This window comes from Asterias amurensis, chromosome 11 (assembly GCF_032118995.1).
Source record: "Asterias amurensis chromosome 11, ASM3211899v1".
Lineage (NCBI taxonomy): Eukaryota > Metazoa > Echinodermata > Asteroidea > Forcipulatida > Asteriidae > Asterias > Asterias amurensis.
The window spans coordinates 6,569,339-6,590,187 of record NC_092658.1 but is presented as its reverse complement, the minus strand read 5'-3'; the positions used below and the strand labels follow the sequence as shown (position 1 = coordinate 6,590,187).

General features: G+C 37.5%; 1 protein-coding gene across 5 annotated transcripts in view; it reads right to left on the bottom strand.

Moving 5' to 3' along the window:
* LOC139943635 (eukaryotic elongation factor 2 kinase-like) overlaps positions 1-20,849 on the bottom strand; it is a 38,734-nt gene that overhangs the window by 10,144 nt on the left and 7,741 nt on the right. For 4 of the 5 annotated variants that reach the window (XM_071940348.1, XM_071940346.1, XM_071940350.1 and 1 more), the window contains exons 3-10: positions 19,449-19,486; positions 18,283-18,457; positions 12,197-12,346; positions 10,005-10,065; positions 7,246-7,445; positions 6,569-6,889; positions 5,574-5,594; positions 468-590 (exon numbers count right to left, since the gene is read on the bottom strand). In XM_071940348.1, coding sequence (XP_071796449.1) covers positions 468-590; positions 5,574-5,594; positions 6,569-6,889; positions 7,246-7,445; positions 10,005-10,065; positions 12,197-12,346; positions 18,283-18,457; positions 19,449-19,486 — 1,089 coding nt within the window. The remainder of the gene's footprint in view (positions 1-467; positions 591-5,573; positions 5,595-6,568; positions 6,890-7,245; positions 7,446-10,004; positions 10,066-12,196; positions 12,347-18,282; positions 18,458-19,448; positions 19,487-20,849) is intronic. The other variant, XM_071940351.1, reaches the window with a different exon arrangement.

Genomic DNA, 20,849 nt, shown 5'->3' with positions numbered 1-20,849 from the left:
TGAAATGAACTTTTTATATGTCAAACAATCAAACGGTTCCAAAAACCACAGACTTCGCCTTTAAAGGCACTTTACACAATTGGTAAATTACTCAAACTTGTTGTTAGCAAAAATGTTACTTGGTATTGAGCAATGGGGAGCTGTTGATGGTATAAAACATTGAGAGATACAGCACCCTCTGAAGTGACATAGTTTTTGAGAAAGAAGTAAAATCGCACTCAAATAATAAAACACTTCAGCTGAAGCCTTTGAAGCCTCCTGAAAGCACACAAAGTTGTGCAACAAGGGTGTTTTGATCTTTCCTTATTCTCTTGCAACTTTGATGACCAGTTGGGCCCAAATTTTCAAAGATTTGTTATTTTATGTTGGTAACACCAAGTGAAAATACTAAGTTTGACAACTAAACGTGTCCAGTGCCTTTTCGCAACGCTTACAAGATTGCTTGAAGCTAATAAATAAGATGTTACCTGTCCCAGTACTGATCCTCCCATCTTTCTCTTCATGTCCAATCTCTCCCTCATAGCTACTTCAATATTCACTGAGGATGCCTTGTGTGTCTTATTCATCATCATGGCCTGCCGTTCCTCTTCCTAAAGAGAAAGAAAACGTCGAAAGAAAAACAAAACTATCATTTGCTAATACTTTGTGACAGGAATTTCAATCAAGTGCAACATTCTTGATAAACCATAGGGTGCGTTCAATTAGCTTCCCGGGGTCGACCCTGGTGTGCTCATCCGAGTGGCGTATGTTTTTTTTCCAGGACGAACGAGGGCAAATAATTACCCTACATTCGTCCTGGAAAAGTTGCGTATACTTTGTGACAGGAATTTCCACAAGTACAACATGCTTGATAAACCATAGATTCGGCCTCTACAGATGAAGAAATGTATTGAAGCTATAGATGGATTGCACATGATGTCATTGATCACCATCTTTGATTGTAACACTGGAAACATGCACGCGTGTTTGTGCTGCGCACGAATCTCAGGCAATGAGAGCTCTTCACGCATGCACGTTGCATCAATGATGGCAGTCAATGCAAAGAATTTCAGCAGAGCTTTTAAAAAAACTTTCCCCCCTACACCCTCCTACTCTCTGGTAATAGTCAATTGACAAACCATTTGAATCCATTCAACTGCAAAGGTCTGATGCAAGCTGTCAGTTTATTAAGGTATCAGTGGATGGTATTGAATGGTCAGACAGTAGGAGGGTTGACTGTGTACTGTGTAGATGTATTCACCACATGATATCATATTGCAGGCTGGCATAGTTCACAAAAATAGTTCATCTATCATTCCAAACTGTATAGTGGGTGATATTGAATGGTCAGACAGTAGGAGGGTTGACTGTGTACTGTGTAGATGTATTCACCACATGATATCATATTGCAGGCTGGCATAGTTCACAAAAATAGTTCATCTATCATTCCAAACTGTATAGTGGGTGATATTGAATGGTCAGACAGTAGGAGGGTTGACTGTGTACTGTGTAGATGCATTCACCACATGATATCATATTGCAGGCTGGCATAGTTCACAAAAATAGTTCATCTATCATTCCAAACTGTATAGTGGGTGATATTGAATGGTCATACAGTTAGGAGGGTTGACTGTGTACTGTATACATTGTAGATGTATAATTCACCACACAGTATCATATATCAGACTGGTATAGTTTAAAAGTTAGGAAGGATCACAAATAATTAGCGGATCTACCCCCAACACATTTCTAGATTCATGAGATTAAAGTGACTGAATGCAATTGCAAATCTTTGATCAAATCCTAATTATGATAGTTTAACATCAAACTTATAAATATCAGTTATTTACACACCGCACAGCTTTTCAAATATGCATGCCATTGTTACATCATTTCATTATTTAATCACATTTGAAAATCTTTGATTTCCTATTTTAGGTTTTTTCAGGAGAGGTCAAGTAAACGTAGGGTCATAGATTAGTTTTTGTTGAAATAATGCTGATTTTAGGTAAACTTATCAAGAAAGATAGTGACACTATAACAGCCAAACAGTAATATTTGTCATAATATTTACATGTAACATTAACCAATCTATGACTATCAATTATAACAGTAATACACAGCACACAGTTTGTTTTCAATATGAATGCATTTTTCACAATCTTTTCATTATTAAGCCAAATCTGCAATTTCCCTTGTGCTGTTGTTGAGGAGTAAGCATATCTTAAAGGAACTAAGATAATATAATTGTTTATGAAGCTGACAAGGGGATAGAAACTTAAAGGTGATGTGTGGTTGTGACTGCACATTTAATACAATATGTACACATGACTATTCTAAACGTGCATAAGATGTGGTAAATAAACAAAGCAAAGAGATGTCCACTTGTATAGAAAGTTTCTATATATGTGACTAACATCAACAAACCTGAATACTCCAAATCAAAATTTCTTAGACAATAGAAATACAATAATAAAACCAATGAAAACAAAAATACTTTGGACTCTACCTCAATGAAAATCTCCCTTCCACCTACACAGGGCTGCAATTTGGCGTAAAATTCTAGAAAACTAATTGTAAAGGGTTTGAAGCCCAAAATGTTTTTTACTGGACAAGAATTTATTTTACACGACCAGAATCTTCATAATTAATAGAATTTTCTATAACCACACTCAAGTCAACATTTTAAAATCATTTGTTCTTGTTAAAGATATCACAAAGTGAGGTATTATAATTAAATTAAAAAAAATAGAATTGTTACGCCATGAATTCACTGGCCCGAGGCAGGGGCCTGCGGAGAAGTCCAGTATACACATTTGAGCCCCAATTGCCTAGATGAGCTGCAGTTCCTTAAGAATCACTGTAAGAAGGAACAGTGTTTTTGTGGATTTTCTAAGTTTTTCTACGTAACTACATTTTTTCTACAACAGCCACTTATTTATAGGAAAGAACAGAGAGTTGCATTTTTGTTCCTCAAATTTTTCATCTAAATCTGCCTATCCACTTCACTAGCTAATTTCATGACTGATGCAAACAACTATCGCTGAATTTATGACGATTTTTTATAAAATAGTTTCTACATGTGTGTGAGCTTACGGCAGTGCCCTTGTGGGGTCTTTTACACAACAGAACAGTTGACCACACAAGGGAATTCTTTAGAAAAGGGAATAATAGATCAACAAAAGCAGGACCCCACAATACAGATTGTGTGCAGTGTGCAGAGTAAAGGAACATCCACTGAGGGTATATAACACAGAGCAGGTGTCCATTTCACAAAGAGTTTAGACTAAAGTCTAATCTTGAGTTAGGACAAGTTACTCGTCCTGACTTAGGACTAGCTATAAGTTTTTGTTATCTTCTAGGTAGGACTAGTCCTAACTCTTTGTGAAATTGACCCCAGATGTGCTACACACATGTTCAATTCCATATGGAGACCCCAAAAAAAACCCAGAAAAGAGAACACAAAAGGTCTCCATATGGGAATTCTAAAGACCGGGATGCTCCACGAGTCTATGGGAGGTTCTTAACTACAACGACAAAGGAAAGAACAAAAGACGTTTCTGTCAGTTGGCTTGTTGGTACGTGGAGCTGTTCCCACTTTTTGGAGACATACATTTACAGCACAGGTAATTTGGGTGGGAGAGCACTTTGTAAGAACTATTTTTGTTTCTATTTAGAACTAGTGTGAAAACAGGTGTACATGTACATCTAAAACTCTACAACTTTGATAAAAGTATCTAGTCTACTTGCAATTATTCTATTTATTCAAAAACCGTTGAAACATGTCCATGTATCAAAATACAAGCAGAACAACAATCTTAACCAATCAATTTTTGCATTTGCCCCCAATGGCCTAGCCTGATGGTAGCCTGTACATGTAGACATTGCGGCCTTACACTTTCATATTGTACTACAGTGTTGCCTGGATATCAGGGTCCATTTCTGGGGCGAAAATTTTTCAAAGCTTCATAACGTAAATCTTAACTGCAAGAAACCACTAATTTTCCACAGATTCACATTCCATGGCAGCATATATTTTTCTGCGGTGGGTTTTGATCGTCATACATTCTTCACAAATCCGTAATTTTCATGAAATAATGCAGCTCCCAACGTTAAGAAATTCAAATTTTTGTTCGTACTCTCACAGTCTGCTGTGTGTACGCAAGACGCACAACGCGCAAATCTTGCGTTGCGTTTGCGTGTTAAACGCTGTGCAGTCAAGATACGGTGAGCCAGAATTCATGCGTCTTGCATCTTGCGTCTTGCACGCAAATGTATACGCGTACGCACGGCAGCAGACAACACTGTGAGAAAACGATCAAAACGGGAATTTTTTTAACGTTGGGAGCTGCATTATTTCACAAAAATGACGGATTTGTGAAGAGTATATGACGACCAAAACCCAACGCAGAAAAATGTATGCCGCCATGGAATGTGAATCTGTTGAAATTAGTGGCTTGTTGCAGGTAAGATTTGAGTTACATGTATGAAGCTTTGAAAATTTTCCGCCCCAGAAACGGGCCTTAATAGTTAGGACTCTGTATCTTTGTACAGAGAAAGAGTCCTTTATAGAGCTACCTCATACATGTAGCTTGTACATGGGAATACCCTAGCCCTGGCAGCCTTACACTTTCGTTTTGTACTACAGTGACGTCCTGGACATCAGGGTACATTTCTGGGGCGGAAAATTTTCACAGCTTCATAACTCAAATCTTACCTGCAAGAAAGCACCAATTTCAACAGATTCACATTCCATGGCAGCATATGTTTTTCTGCGGTGGGTTTTGATCGTCATATATTCTTCACAAATCCATAATTTTTATGAAATAATGCAGCTCCCAACGTTAAGGAATTCCCATTTTTGTTCGTACTCTCACAGTCTGCCGTGTGTACGCAAGACGCACGACGCGCAAATTTTGAATTGTGTTGTTAACGCATTGCAGTCAAGATACGGTGAGCAAGAATTCATGCGTCTAAGCTTGCATCATGCGTCTTGCACGCGAATGTATACGCGTACGCACGACAACAGACAACACTGTGAGAAAACGATCAAAACGGGAACTTTTTAACGTTGGAAGCTGCATTATTTCACAAAAATGACGGATTTGTGAGGAAAATATGAGGACCAAAACCCACCGCAGAAAAATGTATGCCGCCATGGAATGTGAATCTGTTGAAATTAGTGGATTGTTGCAGGTAAGATTTAAGTTATGAAGCTGTGAAATTTTTCCGCCCCAGAAACGGTCCTCAATAGTTAGGACTCTGTTCCTGTGTACAGAGAAAGAGTCCTATATAGGGCTAGGGAATACCCCATACACTTTGTAAGGGCACCTTTTAGCAAAGCTCAAGATTTTTTTGAGGATTAGTAACCAAGCAAGTTCAACCTAGTAGTTTAATGGTTATATTGATTAATTCCCCCAAAACCAACCAAAATAACATTTTGTAACAACAGCAAAACCCCCGATGCAAAAAAAGCGCCCCCTAAATGACTTTAGAATAGTTATAAAAAAGAAGAACAAGTAACAGAACATCAGGATGTCAGAAATTGGTGACAAATATTAAGTGTTAAGTAGATAGCACCATGTGTAACTTACTTTGGTTGAAGACCCTGTCTCCTAATGACCCAAATGAAAGACAACATTAAAAAGTGATTACTTTAAGACCTTGAAACTTAGGTATCAAGATTTGTCGCTTGAATTCAGATAGTATTTAAAATTCTCAGAGCAAAGAATTTGGGGCATATTTGTTTCTAAAACAGTTTACTGATCATGGGTATGAGGTTAATGGGCACAAGAATTATGGTGGCAAATGGGTACAGGGTTTGGTAAATGGGTACAGGTTTTCTGGTAAACTGGTAAATGGGTACAATGGGTACAGGGTTTATGGTAAATGGGTACAGGGTTTATGGTAAATGGGTACAGGGTGTATGGTAAATGGGTACAGGTTTTCTGGTAAACTGGTAAATGGGTACACATGGTATAGCATACATGTACATGTAGGGTTTTACGGTAACTGGATACAGGGTTTATAGTAGGTGGGTACAGGGTTTCTGGTAAATGGGTACATAGTTTTTGGTTAATGGGTAGACATAGGTAATGTTGAATGGGTAAGTATAGGTTATGGTAAATGGGTAGAGGGTTTGTGGTAGATGGATACGGGATTTATGGTTAATAGGTACAGGGTTTATGGTAAATGGGTACAGGGTTTATGGTAAATGGGTACAGGGTTTATAGTAAATGGGTACAGGGTTTATGGTAAATGGGTACAGGGTTTATGGTAAATGGGTAAATATAGGTCACAGTTAATGGGAAATTATAGGTTATAGTAAATGGTACAAGACTCGTTAGATAGGGTACAGTGTAAGGTAAATAAGGGTGCAGGATTTATGGTATATGAGCATTGTTTACAGTAAATGTGGACATGGTTAATGGTAGATGGGTGCGTAGGGTTTATGGTAAATGGGTACAGGTTTATGGTAAATGGGTACATAGTTTTTGATAAACCCAAGTTTATGGTGTATGGGCACGGAGGTTTATGGGATTCTTAGGGCAGGGTTTGGGCCAATATACAATGAAGATTCCTGACTTACCCTGGTCATAGTATCGCTATCAGACTCACTCCGAACCCTCGATGAATCCCCTTCAGAGTCGTAACGACGACGACGCGACGGAAAGAAGTGATCTCTCAGAAACATATTATCCTTAGGTGACATGCTGACATCTTCAGGAGATGATGCGATCTCGTGAGACACCGAAGGAGTAATATCTGGTGATAAGGACTCGGCAGAACACTCAGAGATTGACCTCTCCAAGATGACATACTTGGTCACGTCCAAGGGAGAGATGGATGGGCGGTGACGAGGACGTAAGACGTTGTTCTCGGTTCCTCGCACGTGTGTAGAAGATCTCCGCTGGAAGATAGAAACACGTCAAGTCACTTAAACACCAATAGGGATCATATCAATTGTTTACACTTTTCACACAAAGCTCAATGGAGGTGGCCCCAATTTCATAAAGCTGTTAAGTATAAAATACTGCTTGGTGGCAAATTTCTTTACTAAGCAAAAAACGAGTGTGGCACCGGTTGTAATGATGTAGACTTTATGGAATTTTGGCTGGTAACCAGTTTCTGTTAAGCAGGATATTTCTGCACAGTCTGCAGCCAGCAGCTTCGCATGAGAGCAATGATCTCGCAAGAGCAGTGTTCGCTCGCAGAGACCTGAACCATTACGCCATTAACGGCATGTCCACAAGTCTATCAACTTACCTGTCTGATAACCAGACTCTCATGATCAGCTATCTCACTGGGATGAAGGTCAAACGGAGTGAGACTGAGCCCATGGCAGATCTCATTACAGGCGTGTGAAGAAAAGAACAGTGCCATGCCACGAGTCCCAAGATTGCCTTCATTGTACTCTGTGCCAGTAGCTGTGTGGATCTGCGGATCTGTGTACAAGTCTCCAACACCTGGAGAAAACAAATCAAGAGGATTGTTATTGAGGAATGTTTACTTCTACTGTAAATATTTCATCTTTTTGTAATATAAAACAATATGAGTACGTCTGTATTCTACGCAAAACTTAAATAATAAGGAATAATAATAGTACAACGTTTTGTATAGCGCCTCTTAATTAATATTTTTATCTGTCTGTGTATTGTTATACAAATTTGAGTGTTTTTGTCTTTACTTTTAAATCAAGGCCAGTTTTAATTTCCCCAGTATTTTATCTTATCTTATCTTACCACAGGCCAGCCTCTAAGCGCTTTACTATGTTTAACAAGAAAGTTGAAGATACGGACCAGAGTACTGGCAGGGACAACATGCATTAGGATCAGTCCGAGTTTGGATTTGAACCAGTGTCCTCCGAGGTGAACCATACCAGTAAGACAACTTGACTCCCTTTATGATAACCTCCATGACCTTGAAATTGTAAAATCAATAAAAACATATTTCCCTTGATAGTTTCCTTGTCATTGATACTATGTACAGCTAGTACATTGTACATACATATACATATATGAATACAGTATTTTCCTTCCAATTAGGCGCTTTAACTAGTTTGTCTTTGGTGCACGCTTAAACCGTTTACAGTATGGGTCATCCATGGTTTGCCCCATGGACATCAGCAGGGTCGAAGATGCATTATTCCTCAGTAAATTTCATCATAACTAGACAGCGAAGCTGCCATGGCGAGCTGCTGATCGCCAGATAGAACCAATGACTGACAGAAAAACCAATCATTTGATCAACTGATGGTCACAGGGGTGGAGACAGTGACAAGTATGAAGTTAAGACCATTTAAGGTTTTCATCTTTTCATATTATCTACATGTATGCAGCAATATTTGATTGAAGTTTTAAATCTGTACATCATTGCAATAAAGAGTGATGACCATTTAAAGGGAAACGTTGCCTTTTCCAGAAGAATAGTTTCAAGTCAGTACATCGTTGCAATAAGAAGTTATGACCATTTAAGGTTTTCATTGTTTCAGCTCATTCAACTGGAACCATTGATGCACTCTTTGAATTTTATCTTTTCATATGTATCTATACGACAGAAGCAATGTATTAAGTTTCAAGTCAGTACATCGTTGCAATAAGAAGTTTTGACCATTTAAGGTTTTCATTGTTTCAGCTCATTCAACTGGAACCATTGATGCACTCTTTGAATTTTATCTTTTCATATATGTATCTATACGACAGAAGCAATATTTGACTTAAGTTTCAAGTCAGTACATCATTGCAATCAGGAGTTATGATCATTTTATGTTTTTCATTGTTTCAGCTCATTCAACTGGAACCAGTGACAGAGAGATTGATCTTTATTTAAACAAATTATTTCAAAACTTTAAGATTTAAGTTTGAGTTTGTTTCTTTAAAATCCAGATGTCAATGTTTGACTTTGAGCCTGAAAAAAAAACTTTAACATTTTCTTATTCCAAAAACTTCAACATTATTGGAAAACATAGCTAAAAACTACAAAAAATGACTGACAAGTATATATAACAATCTCGCTTGGGCTTGTACATACCAAAAACAACTCAACTCAAAGACTGAAACTTAAACCAAAAAACATTTCCACTGAGTGCGAACGGCCGGCCGGACGGACGGACGGACGGACGGACGGACAAAATCGGTATTACATAGGCTCGCATACTGCTAAAGCAGCTCGCCAAAAACTAAACAATGTGTTAAGTGCTGATTTATTTACACACATGAAAACACATTGGATTACCCTGGACGAAAGAAAGGCTTATTTTACAGTAAAAATGTAAGATTTCACACAGTGATCATCAATTCCACCTTCAAGCAGCACCAGATAAGGTGCACCATTAGATAACAGCAGTGATGTTTTGGTACCTTTGAATTTTAGGATTAAAAAATAGACGTTTCTTATACGCAAGAAAACACAGAAACTACAAAGAATTAGTTTTGTCAAAAACATGTACACCAAAGTCAGAATTATAACATTCATTGTTTTGTTTAAGGGGAGACTTCAAAAATCAATGGCCATAAACACTCACTGGGTAAGAAGCTCTGCGGCTGTTCATAAAAGTATTTGACACTTTGAGAAAGAATTCCGTTCAAAGGAATGTGGTTTTAGAGAGAGGGATTCAACAATGTTTCAATCTCAGAAATGCTTCTGCACGAAACATTTCTCAGATTGTGTATTGTAATTATGGATTATTCCTCCATCGCGGAGATTATTCGCTCCAGTTTTTCACTGATATCTCAAAACCGCTACCACCCTTTGAAATGATATTTTCACAGGTTAGTTTTATTGTATACATTAAGGGTTAAAACAATCGAACGGTTCCATGGTATATTTTCCCTTTACTTTACAATGTACCTGATAGACATCATAAATATCAGCTTTCAATTTGGAACTCAATATAACCTTTGAAATCTAGATCCCAGGGTATCTAGTGTATCTTGGCACCAGGGCTTGCTCGGGCCGAAGGTGGAGTTTTTGTTTTTGTTGTTGTTTTGAATTTGATATAGCAAGATGTAGGTCGGTACACTCACCTTGAATGTCAACGACGATCAACTTATGCCCAGACCTCTCAAAAGTGAAGTGACTGAAAGCCTGTTATGGTAAATCAAGTTAGACATTAACCACATCTACACATCAATCAACATAGCATCTGGCTTGTCCGATAACATTGGACTTTGCATTTGCAGCCAGTTAAATGTGGTAGTCATAATTACAGCGACTGCCTACACTGCTAACCTGTAAGTCTAGGTACACTTCATTGCGAGTAAACATGAAAAGCCTTTTTGCGATATGGCGGACACAATGCTACAACACTACAAGGTTTTGGTAAATTTGTGCGTATTGACCATAGAAATAGAACGTGTGTTATTCGGTGAAGGGCACATTTTGTTAGGCGACGCGGCATTTACACGTAAACCTATTGACCACCTTGTTCATGGTGAGCGTGGCATCAGTCGCCGCGTATGATGCGCGTATCACATCTGCCATACCTCAAAAAGGCTTATACAAGTTTGCCTAGACTAAAAAAAACATAAACAAGAACTAAATAATCATATATTGAAGTATTGTGCACACAGAATTATTTATTGGCCTGATGTTTTGACACTAGCAGAGTTAGCATTGAAGGCTAAATGGCAACAAAAAACAAACCAACCGCTTCCCTGGACCCCCTGTCTGCCTGTCTCCTTATTCATTATTTTAACCCTGGCTTATTACGTGTGCTTTCTGAGGCTCTCTCTATTTATTTCCACTTCACTGCTTCTGTTACACATATATATGTTCATGTTTTTTGTGTTGTCATTTAGCCTTCAAGAAAGACTCTCCTACATGTAGGTTCCAGCAGCCGATTTCACGAAACTTTACGCAACTGCGTAAGTCCACTTGGGCACTGTTTATGGCGCAACTTACGCCATAACGTTGCGCAAGTGGACTTACACGCAGTTGCGTAAAGTTTCGTGAAATCGGCTGCTTGTCATTAACTATTTTTTGCATTTTTTATGCAATAGGTCCTTTTAGCTGGTAAGCAGTTTGCAATCAGCTAATTCAATTTTCTTATGTATTGTGTGCAGATGAAATGCAAAACTGCCAAGTTATAAACGCACTGGTTCAAAGCAACGGTACGTAGGAATAACAAACTAAAATGTAAGGTATTGTAAGGTAAAACAAAAACTAATTATTTTGGTTTCCCCCCCCCCAAAATTGATATAAGCTCAGTATGCTACAAGTTTTCCGAGTCTTGTATGGTAGCAGAGCAATGCTCAAAACCACTACAGAAAAAAATCTGTGCACCAATTAGTAGTGAAAGTCAAGGTCTTTCGTCGACCTTTACAAGCCGGTCGATGCCTAGATATCGCACACGCTGTCCGCCCTCCGCTTTAATTGTGACTTAGGTATTATTAATGATGACATAAAACAGTTACCATGTTAGCAGTAAGACAAGAACAACTAATAATAATAACAATAGTGGCTTCTTTTATAGCGCGCATGTCCGTCACTCAGTGACGCTCCTGGCGCTGTTACATACAGTATTTCCTGCAAGATGTGGGACAATGTTTGAATTATGAGACCTTTACACATGTACTGGATCAAATGACAAGACAAACTCATTCTAAAATGACCAGGTTTGAATCAAAGTATTATAGACCTAACCACTGTGACTCGAAAGCCTTAAACTGGGAAAAGAATCCTAACAAACAAATCTTAATACCATTTAGTGGAAGGACAGGGGAAGGTATGTTTACCAGTGTCAGGAGGCCCAAGCATTTTGGCCTGGATAGAAGGATGATCATAGAGGAAGGAAATTACCTGGATGTGCTTGGACTTAAAAGCTTACATGCTTATTAGGCCCTCTTAACTGGAAAACTGCTACATTGGTGATATGGGCTATATATATTGAAATTGATGGTCGGACCAGTGTTTCTCAAGTCATTATTTTTGGAGTCGGGTAGGGAGTTCCAGCTAATTGATTCATGAATTCCGAACTGAGAAGGTATTTTGTCATCAGATGCATTTTGACATGGAATTTTGCTAATCTTGTCATTTGAATCCAATAGTTTTTGCCTTTCTGCGCCTTGAACACCCAGCAGGGTGGATATTTGTATTACTATTATTTTATAATTTTCTTCTTTGAGTGGCCTCATGTAATAGGTGATACATCCAGGGTGAAAAATTGCTTGTAGATCACCTTGTCGTTTTAGAAACGTCATGATGTTTTTTTACTCACCTGTGGTGTCAGTCTGGTTTTCTCGTCACTCACATAGCCAGAGTTGGAGTTGTATTTGATATAATGTCCTTCAATGAAGTTCTCAAGATGGAAGACAGGAGCCCCCGGGCGATTCTTAAACTCCAATACACACATCTGGACTATATCAACCTGAGAGAGAACAAACACAAAAAGACGACTTTATAATGAGTGTCCGGCTGAGCGTCTAGTGCACCAGACTCAAGTTCTGGATAAGGTTTCCGGTCCCTGTGTCATGGCCAAGAGGATAAGAGCTCTGAACTCAAGATCTGGGCCCAATTTCATAGCGCTGCTTAATGGTAAGCAAATTTTCGTGCTTACTGTAGCAGAAAAATTTGCAAAGGTGCAAGTGTATTTCACAGGTAAAAAAATGACGCACAATATGGCCGCCCAATTTTTCTGCTAACCTGAGGTTAGCAGAAAAATTGGGCGGCCATATTGTGCATCTTTTTTTTTCGTGCAGTAAGCACCAGAAGGTTAGCATGCCTTTACGAGTGCTTACGGTTAGCAGCGCTATGAAATGGAAATCGCACAGTAAGCACAAAAGAGGCCGCGAAGCAGCGCTTTGAAATTGAGCTCTGGTGTTTCTGCTCAGCAGAGTGTGGGTTCAATTCCAGTCACGACATTTGCGTCCCTGTTGAGCAAGACACTTAACTATAATTGCTTCTCTCCACCCAGGGGTAAATGGGTACCTGTGAGGGCAAAGATGGTTCTTGTGATTTATTTAGTTTAGCAGCTCAACTTGCACAGGCTGTACACTCCCCAGGGAGCTGAGATGGTTTAAGGAATGAATTAAATGTCCCAGTGACCAGGGGTAAAAATGTTGAAAGTGCTTTGAGACGCCCCTATGGTGTGAAAAGCGCTATTTTAACACTCAATCCAGAAAGATGAATTGAGATCCGCCATTTTTACGACGATGGGTCTGATCGATGGTTCAGTCATGGCACTTGTGTCCTTGAGCAAGACACTTGATCATAAATGCATTGTCCTTCTGATGGGATGTTAAGCACGTGTTTCGTAAATGAACTGCAGCACAATTATCGTTAAGAGAAGGGTTTGACCCCCCTCTGGTTCGGGCATGGTTGGTTGTTTGTGTTGCATCACTCTGTATAAAAGCCTTACAAGGTGCTATAGTATACAAATAATGAATGTTTATGAGTGCAATGGTGCGAATATGTTCATGAGTTGAAAGATGGAATGTTCTATTCAACGAGGCCGAGCCGAGTTGAATAGAATATTCCATCTTTCAACGAACTAAAATATTCTCACTATTGCACGAATGAAAAACATTCATTAATTGTTTTATATAACATCCAAGTAGATCTTTTTTTCATTTTGATTGGAGGATACAAATTTAAGTTAACACTACTGCATTTACCAAAGGCGCGCACGCAGTGATGTTTTATACTCACCGTGCAATAGTACTTTATGGATGGAACGAAAAATGCACGGTGAGTGACGTAGCGTACAATAGTACTTTTATTTGCCAACACGTGACGGACAATCCTCCAATAAATTGGCAAGGATCTGCTTGGGTGTTATAATAACAAATGGATCGCATCAAACACAAAATAGCCCCAGTACCGTGTAAATTAACAAGTGCTTTGAGACCCCACCACCCAAATAACTAAATGCTATAACAACATAGTGTTTATAAATATAATTTCAGACATTGATAATCATATTAATAATACATGTTTAATCAATGTCGGAAATTTTTGTTTGACTACATAAAAAAACACAGTGTATAAACAATAACTAAAATGTACTGTAAGGAAAAAAAACAGCATTGAAGTAAGAAAAACAAAATCTATACATATGCTGGAAAAAGAAATAAAATGCATTTAGTAAACAAAAAATAAAAAAAATTCTTTAAAGGGTTGTGTTACACATGATTCAGATTGCATTATCTTTAACGATTTAAGCAAATTCATAATTTTCCTGAGAAAATGAAGATCCAACTGCCACATAAATCAAAATGAATAACGGCCAAAACTCAAAATTAATATGTGTGATATTATTTCAGAATGCACTTAAAGTCTATTTAAGTTGGAAATTGGCCGTAAATGATGCGGGCTTCAAATTATTTTACTGATTTATAAACAGAAACATAATACCCACTTCCCACCCACTCGTTAGGTCCTATATTAAAATTAAAACCTCATTGAATTGGATCCTTATTACATTGTAGTAGGGTGTCAAGGAGCTGGCTGTGTACAACACAAAGTGAGGCACCCAACAATGGGACATGACAGTTTAATTGAACACAAGGGAGGTTGCATCTCCACCTGTAAATGTCATATGCAAGCAAGTGTGCATCCATCCCTGGATTATACTCAGCAGTGTACCTGGGAAACACTGACCTGGGCCCAATTTCATAAAGCTGTTTAAAAGCAGCAAATACTGCTTGACCAATGTCTTTCATGGGCAAAATTTGAGTGGGATACCAGGCACAAAAATGTAAACTTAATGTAATTTTAGCTGCATGGTTACCTTTTAATATGTTGAGCAAAACGCTTTTGTGCTTTGGAAGTTTTTGTGCTTACAGGCTTTATGGAATTGAGCCCAGGTGTCCATAAGCCGATTTCCCGCTTTCACTGACCTTATTGTAGAATTTTGTTTTTGACAATAGATTGTCTGTTAGGTACAAACGTAGGATCTAAATTAATGAGTAAACAAACATATCTGTAGAATGGAGGGGAATTTTGTATAAGGATTAAAAAAAAAAAAAGAATTGTTTCATATATCAGTACAAAATTGTGTTTGACAATAAGCTGCTAATAAAAAACATGCAGGAATAGGATTAGTGAAAAAAATACCCATTCAATTAAAATGAATTGAGCCCAGGTGTCCATAAGCCGATTTCCCGCTTTCACTGACCTTATTGTAGAATTTTGTTTTTGACAATAGATTGTCTGTTAGGTACAAACGTAGGATCTAAATTAATGAGTAAACAAACATATCTGTAGAATGGAGGGGAATTTTGTATAAGGATTAAAAAAAAAAAAAAAAATTGTTTCATATATCAGTACAAAATTGTGTTTGACAATAAGCTGCTAATAAAAAACATGCAGGAATAGGATGAGTGAAAAAAATACCCATTCAATTAAAAGGGATTTTTCATTTTGAAAAATGAACCGTGAACAGAAGCTCGATGCAAGAAGGTTGAGAAGAAATAAATAGTTTGCTAATTAGGTAATATACTGTAGAATGATTGTGTACATGAATGGATTTTGACAATAGAAAACAAGAATAACACTAACAGTAACAACAACAACAACAACAACAACAACAACAACAACAACAACAACAACAACAACAACAACAACATCAACAACAGCAAAAGCAACAGCAGGAACAACAATAACAACCACAACAGTGACAACAAAACAAACGAAAAACATACATGTAAAAGCTGATCAATGCTACAAGGTTGTTATTAAATGTACTACTGAAAATAGCATGAAACTTACTTTGTTCAAAATTGGTTGGAAATTGTGCATACTTTTATAGGATTAACATTTTGTGAAATGATCTCAGGTATTACAAAAAGATCAGGTAGTATTATTTTTTTTAAATATTATTTTATTGATTTTTTTAAATTTTAATTTTTGTTATTCTATTATATGTAACTGTTTTCAATTTTTAAAAATACATTATACACACTTTGTTTTCCTATTCGTTTTTACAAAAATAAGTTAAATTGCATTATGTAGTAGATTTTAATTTCATGCACTGACACTTTTCAATCAAATCATTAATCAGAAAAGCCAGGGTATTTACAGACTTTCCAAATCACCTTTCCAATTCACAGCATATATATCTCTCTTTGTTCTTGTGAGTGTTGATATGACAGGTAAATAAATCTGACCTGCGCTTGATGTTATTAAGTTAAAGGCACCGGACATTATTGATAATTACTCAGAATAATTGTTAGCATAAAAATTTGCTTGGTAACAAGCAATGGAGAGCTGTCGATAGTATAAAGCATTGTGGGAAACGGCTCCCTCTAAAGTACATGTAGTGTAGTTTTTGAGAAAGCGTGTACTATGTATATGTAATTTCTGACTCAAATATTGAAAGACTTCAGGCATCTGAAAGCAAATAATTGTTTGTGCAACAAAGGTTCTCTTTCAATATTTTCTTGCAACTGATGACCAGTCAAGTCAAAATTTTCACAAATTTGCTATTTCATGCATGTTGGGATACAGCAAGTGAGAGAGTACTGGTCTTTGACAACTACCAAACGTGTCCAGTGCCTTCAAGTTTAGTAAAGGAAGTAAGTTTTGAAACACAATGGTTTGTTTTGGCCTACATTAGACAGGAAACACATTAAAGTGTACACCACATCAACTGTCATGCTAGCAGATTTGAACGGCTGTAACTTTGAACTACACAAAACCACCCAATTTGGGCTTCAACATGTGAATTGACATTTGGCTTATAAATTGAAAATGATTTATTTCGATAAGATATGCGTTTTTCCATTTGTTTTTGATGGATATTTGAGGGTGGTTAAAAATTAACATCAAATAAATAAACTCAAATGATTTTCAGTTCAAGCCATGTTCATTCAAATGTTGAAACAGTTTTAGGTGGTTTGGTTTCAGTTACTTTTCAACAAGTTACAACTACATGTATTGGACAAACAGCTAATGTGACGGATGCAAAGTGGTGTCCTTGTGTTTCCTGTTTGTCTTCAGGGCCGACAACTGAACCAAACATCACTGCACATGCTACAGGATGATTTCTCTGGTGGGCACATTTAGTAAAAATTAAAAACCGTTATTTCCACTTAGTGTATTCCAACATATGCACAATATTAACAAATCTGTGAAAATTTGTGCTCAATTGGTCATTGAAGTTGCAAGAAAATAAATAAAGAAAAAACACCCTTGTTGCACACATTTGTGTGCTTTCAGATGCCTTGGAAAGGCTTCCGACCTGAAGTCTTTCTCTGATCCAACTATTTTAGTGAGAAGATGCCTCTTTCTCAGAAACTACGTTACTTCAGAGGGAGTCAGTCCTCACAATGTTTTATACTACCAACAGCTCCCCGTTGCCTGTTACCAATAAGCTTGGGCGATATCGATTTATTTTATTCACGATATATCGCCGACAATATATCGCGATATTCGATATAATCGCGATTAATTAAATTTGACATCATCAGTCTTCAAACTCCAAGTGAAAGTTGTAGAAGAGACAGTCATAGCATAAGAGAGGTGTTCTAATGACCTATTCCTCTGGTTTTACTCCAAACCTATGGGGTGCAAGATGTCTCAGCTAGCAAATACATCGCGATATTTAATCGATATCGCGATATATCCGGATTATCGCGATTATTGCGATATATCGCGATATATCGATATTTCGATTAAAACCAAATCCATCCGATATCGAAATCGTTTCCAAATTAATATCGCGATATTCGATAATATCGTGATATCGCCCAAGCTTAGTTACCAAGTACATGTAAGTTTTAAAAATAAGTTAACGCTTTGAGTAATTACCAACAATGTCCAGTGTAAGCTAGGGCGATATCGATTTATTTTATTCACGATATATTGCCGACAATATATCGCGATATTCGATATAATCGCTATTAATTAAATTTGACATCATGAGTCTTCAAACTCCAAGTGAAAGTTGTAGAAGAGACAGTCATAGCATAAGAGAGGTGTTCTAATGACCTATTCCTCTGGTTTTACTCCAAACCTATGGGGTGCAAGATGTCTCAGCTAGCAAATACATCGCGATATTTAATCGATATCGCGATATATCCGGATTATCGCGATTATTGCAATATATCGCGATATATCGCGATATATCGATATTTTGATTAAAACCAAATCCATCCGATATCGAAATCGTTTCCAAATTAATATCGCGATATTCGATAATATCGTGATATCGCCCAAGCTTAGTCCAGTGCCTTTAAAAAAAAGCATGAAAATTCCTTTAGTTGTTGTGTGCATAAAAGAAGGACATAACAAAAAAGTTCAGGAAAAAGATTGAGACTTAAAAGCATTTAATGTGCAAAATACAGTTTGAAGTTCCGTACATACCTTTTTGGGAGGATTGTGTCTGCTGAATTCCTCTCCCCATATCTTGGCATCCATCTGCAGGCGGACATCTTGGAAATAGATCTCACGATCCACCGTCTCCATGTAAGACTTGACAACGAAGTTAGGAGCATATTTCCAGTCAGTGCGATGTCTGCCATAGTGAGACATCTTCTTCCTGCAAAAAGAGAGACATAAACAAAGTCAAAATCAAGCCTGGAATTTTATCTTTGAGAGAGCAAGGCCATTTCAAAGCCATTTTGGGGTATGGTGGACACAGTTCATGGCACTATTAGGTTCATGGGTAAAATTGTCTGTAGACACCAGAACCAAACAGTGCACTCCTATAGTGTCCACCATATCTCAAAAAGGCAAATTTTTATTAATTTTCAAATTGAGCACTTCCATTGGAAAATCTTTAGAACGGGGTCCATGACCAATGACAAGACAATGGCAACAGAGAGGCATGACATCCCTGGCCTTCATGTCATTCCAGGCCTGCAAAATATATCAAATTTGTGCATTTTCATTTTCTGCCAATCCAAAGAAATGTAGACATTAAGTATATTCACACCTTAGCTTCATCAGACTTGCAACCATGCACCTTTTCTTTCTTAGTGAAGAGGGCATTCCAGGCATATTTTTTTACTAGTTTGTCATAACTTTTCTGAAGCTCAGAGCTTGTAATCCCTGCCAAATTTGTTATTTATGACAATGGGTGCTTTCAAACGCCCATGGTGGTCATAAAGCCTTAAACAATATGTAATGGATCAATATTTCTCTCATGACATACTCTGACTGTACTGTGTGCAAAATTCCATGCCTGTATCATCAAAGACACAACTCCCTCAAATATTTCCCCCATCTGCCTCGCTTTTTAGAAAATAACCAACGTATACAATTATTTACAGAATAGGTAAAAACAAATATATAAAATGTTCCCTTTAAAAAAGTCAAATGATAAAAATAATAACATACATGTACAGTAAAATAAGTACCCAGCTTCAAAACTCATTTGAAAACTTATTTTTGTGCTTAGATCTTTGTAACTCGTTGTATAGGCCCACTTGCTTCTGCATCTCTCTTGTGCCAGGAGTGTCTTTTAGACAGACATGGCGCATTATAAATGGCCACTATTTTTGCTATTATTAAGAAGTCAGAATACTTACAAACGGAAACATTCTCGCATGGCTCCACGAGCAAAGGACTGAAACAAAAAATTGAAGCACCAACAGTCACAAATATTGCAAAACTACATTTTCTGTCCAGTGATCCACATTGCTAAAATAAATGCATCAGTTACGAACTGAAAACTTACAAGTACAATTATTTATTAAACATAAGGAAATTTCACTCTAGTAAATGGTCCTGGGCCCAATTTCATAAAGGCTGTCAGCACAAAAACTTGCTAAGCACAGAAAAGTATTGCTTAACAGAAACAACATTACAATAAGTTGACATTGTTGTGACTGGTGCCCCACTCAATGTTTGCTAGCAAATAAAATTATCGAGCAGTGTTTTTTGCTTTTTGTAACAGCTTATCAAATTGGGCGCTGAACCACAACCCAGTCTCACCCCAGGATTTTTAAAAACTGGGGCATTCTATTTCTAAACTCAAAACTTTTGCATTTTAGCCTTTCAAACCCGATCAATCAAGACAAAGTTCAACAACTGTTTTTCACTCTTCAGTGTTTATCTTGAATTTGAAAAGCCCTACTCTGCAATCTGGGGCATTCTATCTAAATGATATGATTTTTGTGAAGTTGGTCTGAAGTCCTTCTCCCCACCCCAACCCAATTCGCGCGTAGGCCTATTGGCCTAACAAGCTAGCTTGTGCATAGAAAGATCTAATGTAGTGCATTAAAAATTATTGGAATAAAATGCTTTCAGAAAATTATCATCTCCAACTTGTTCCCATGTTCTCCTAGTGTCCATAACACCTGCTCATATCCCCCACTCAAGTAAATGGTAACTCAACCCCCGCATGTTTGTTATGATTTTATACATTAGTCCATGGATTTGTTTTTTTCACTTTGCAGAGTAAAGTATCAATGGAAGTCAGACAGAACTTTGGATTTTAAAGGATTTGTGGAATATTGAGGTTTAGGGAAGATTCAGGCACTGAAACCAAAATAATAGGAAAATAAATTTTGTCTGGAAAAAATTACAACTTTTCATCAGCCAGCAAATGCATACAGACAGCAGTACAAACACATTCTCTCATAATTAATACTTAAAGAGTTAATTGGGAGTGGCCCAGTCATTGGTTAAAAATAGAAAATGTTACTACTGCACACAAGCAAAAAATAATAATGGCCTGACGTTTTGACCCTAGCATGGTGCTATCAGAATTAGGTCTCATAATTCAAACATAGTCCCACATCTTGCAGGAAATACTGTATGTTACAGCGCCAGGAGCGTCACTGAGTGACGGACATGTGCGCTATTAGAAGCCACAATTATTATTATTATTATTTCTCTGAAGGCTATATGAAAAGACAACAACCATGAACAGGTGACTACATACGTACGTGTAGCCAGAATACTAAGTACTTCACATAGGCCTAACC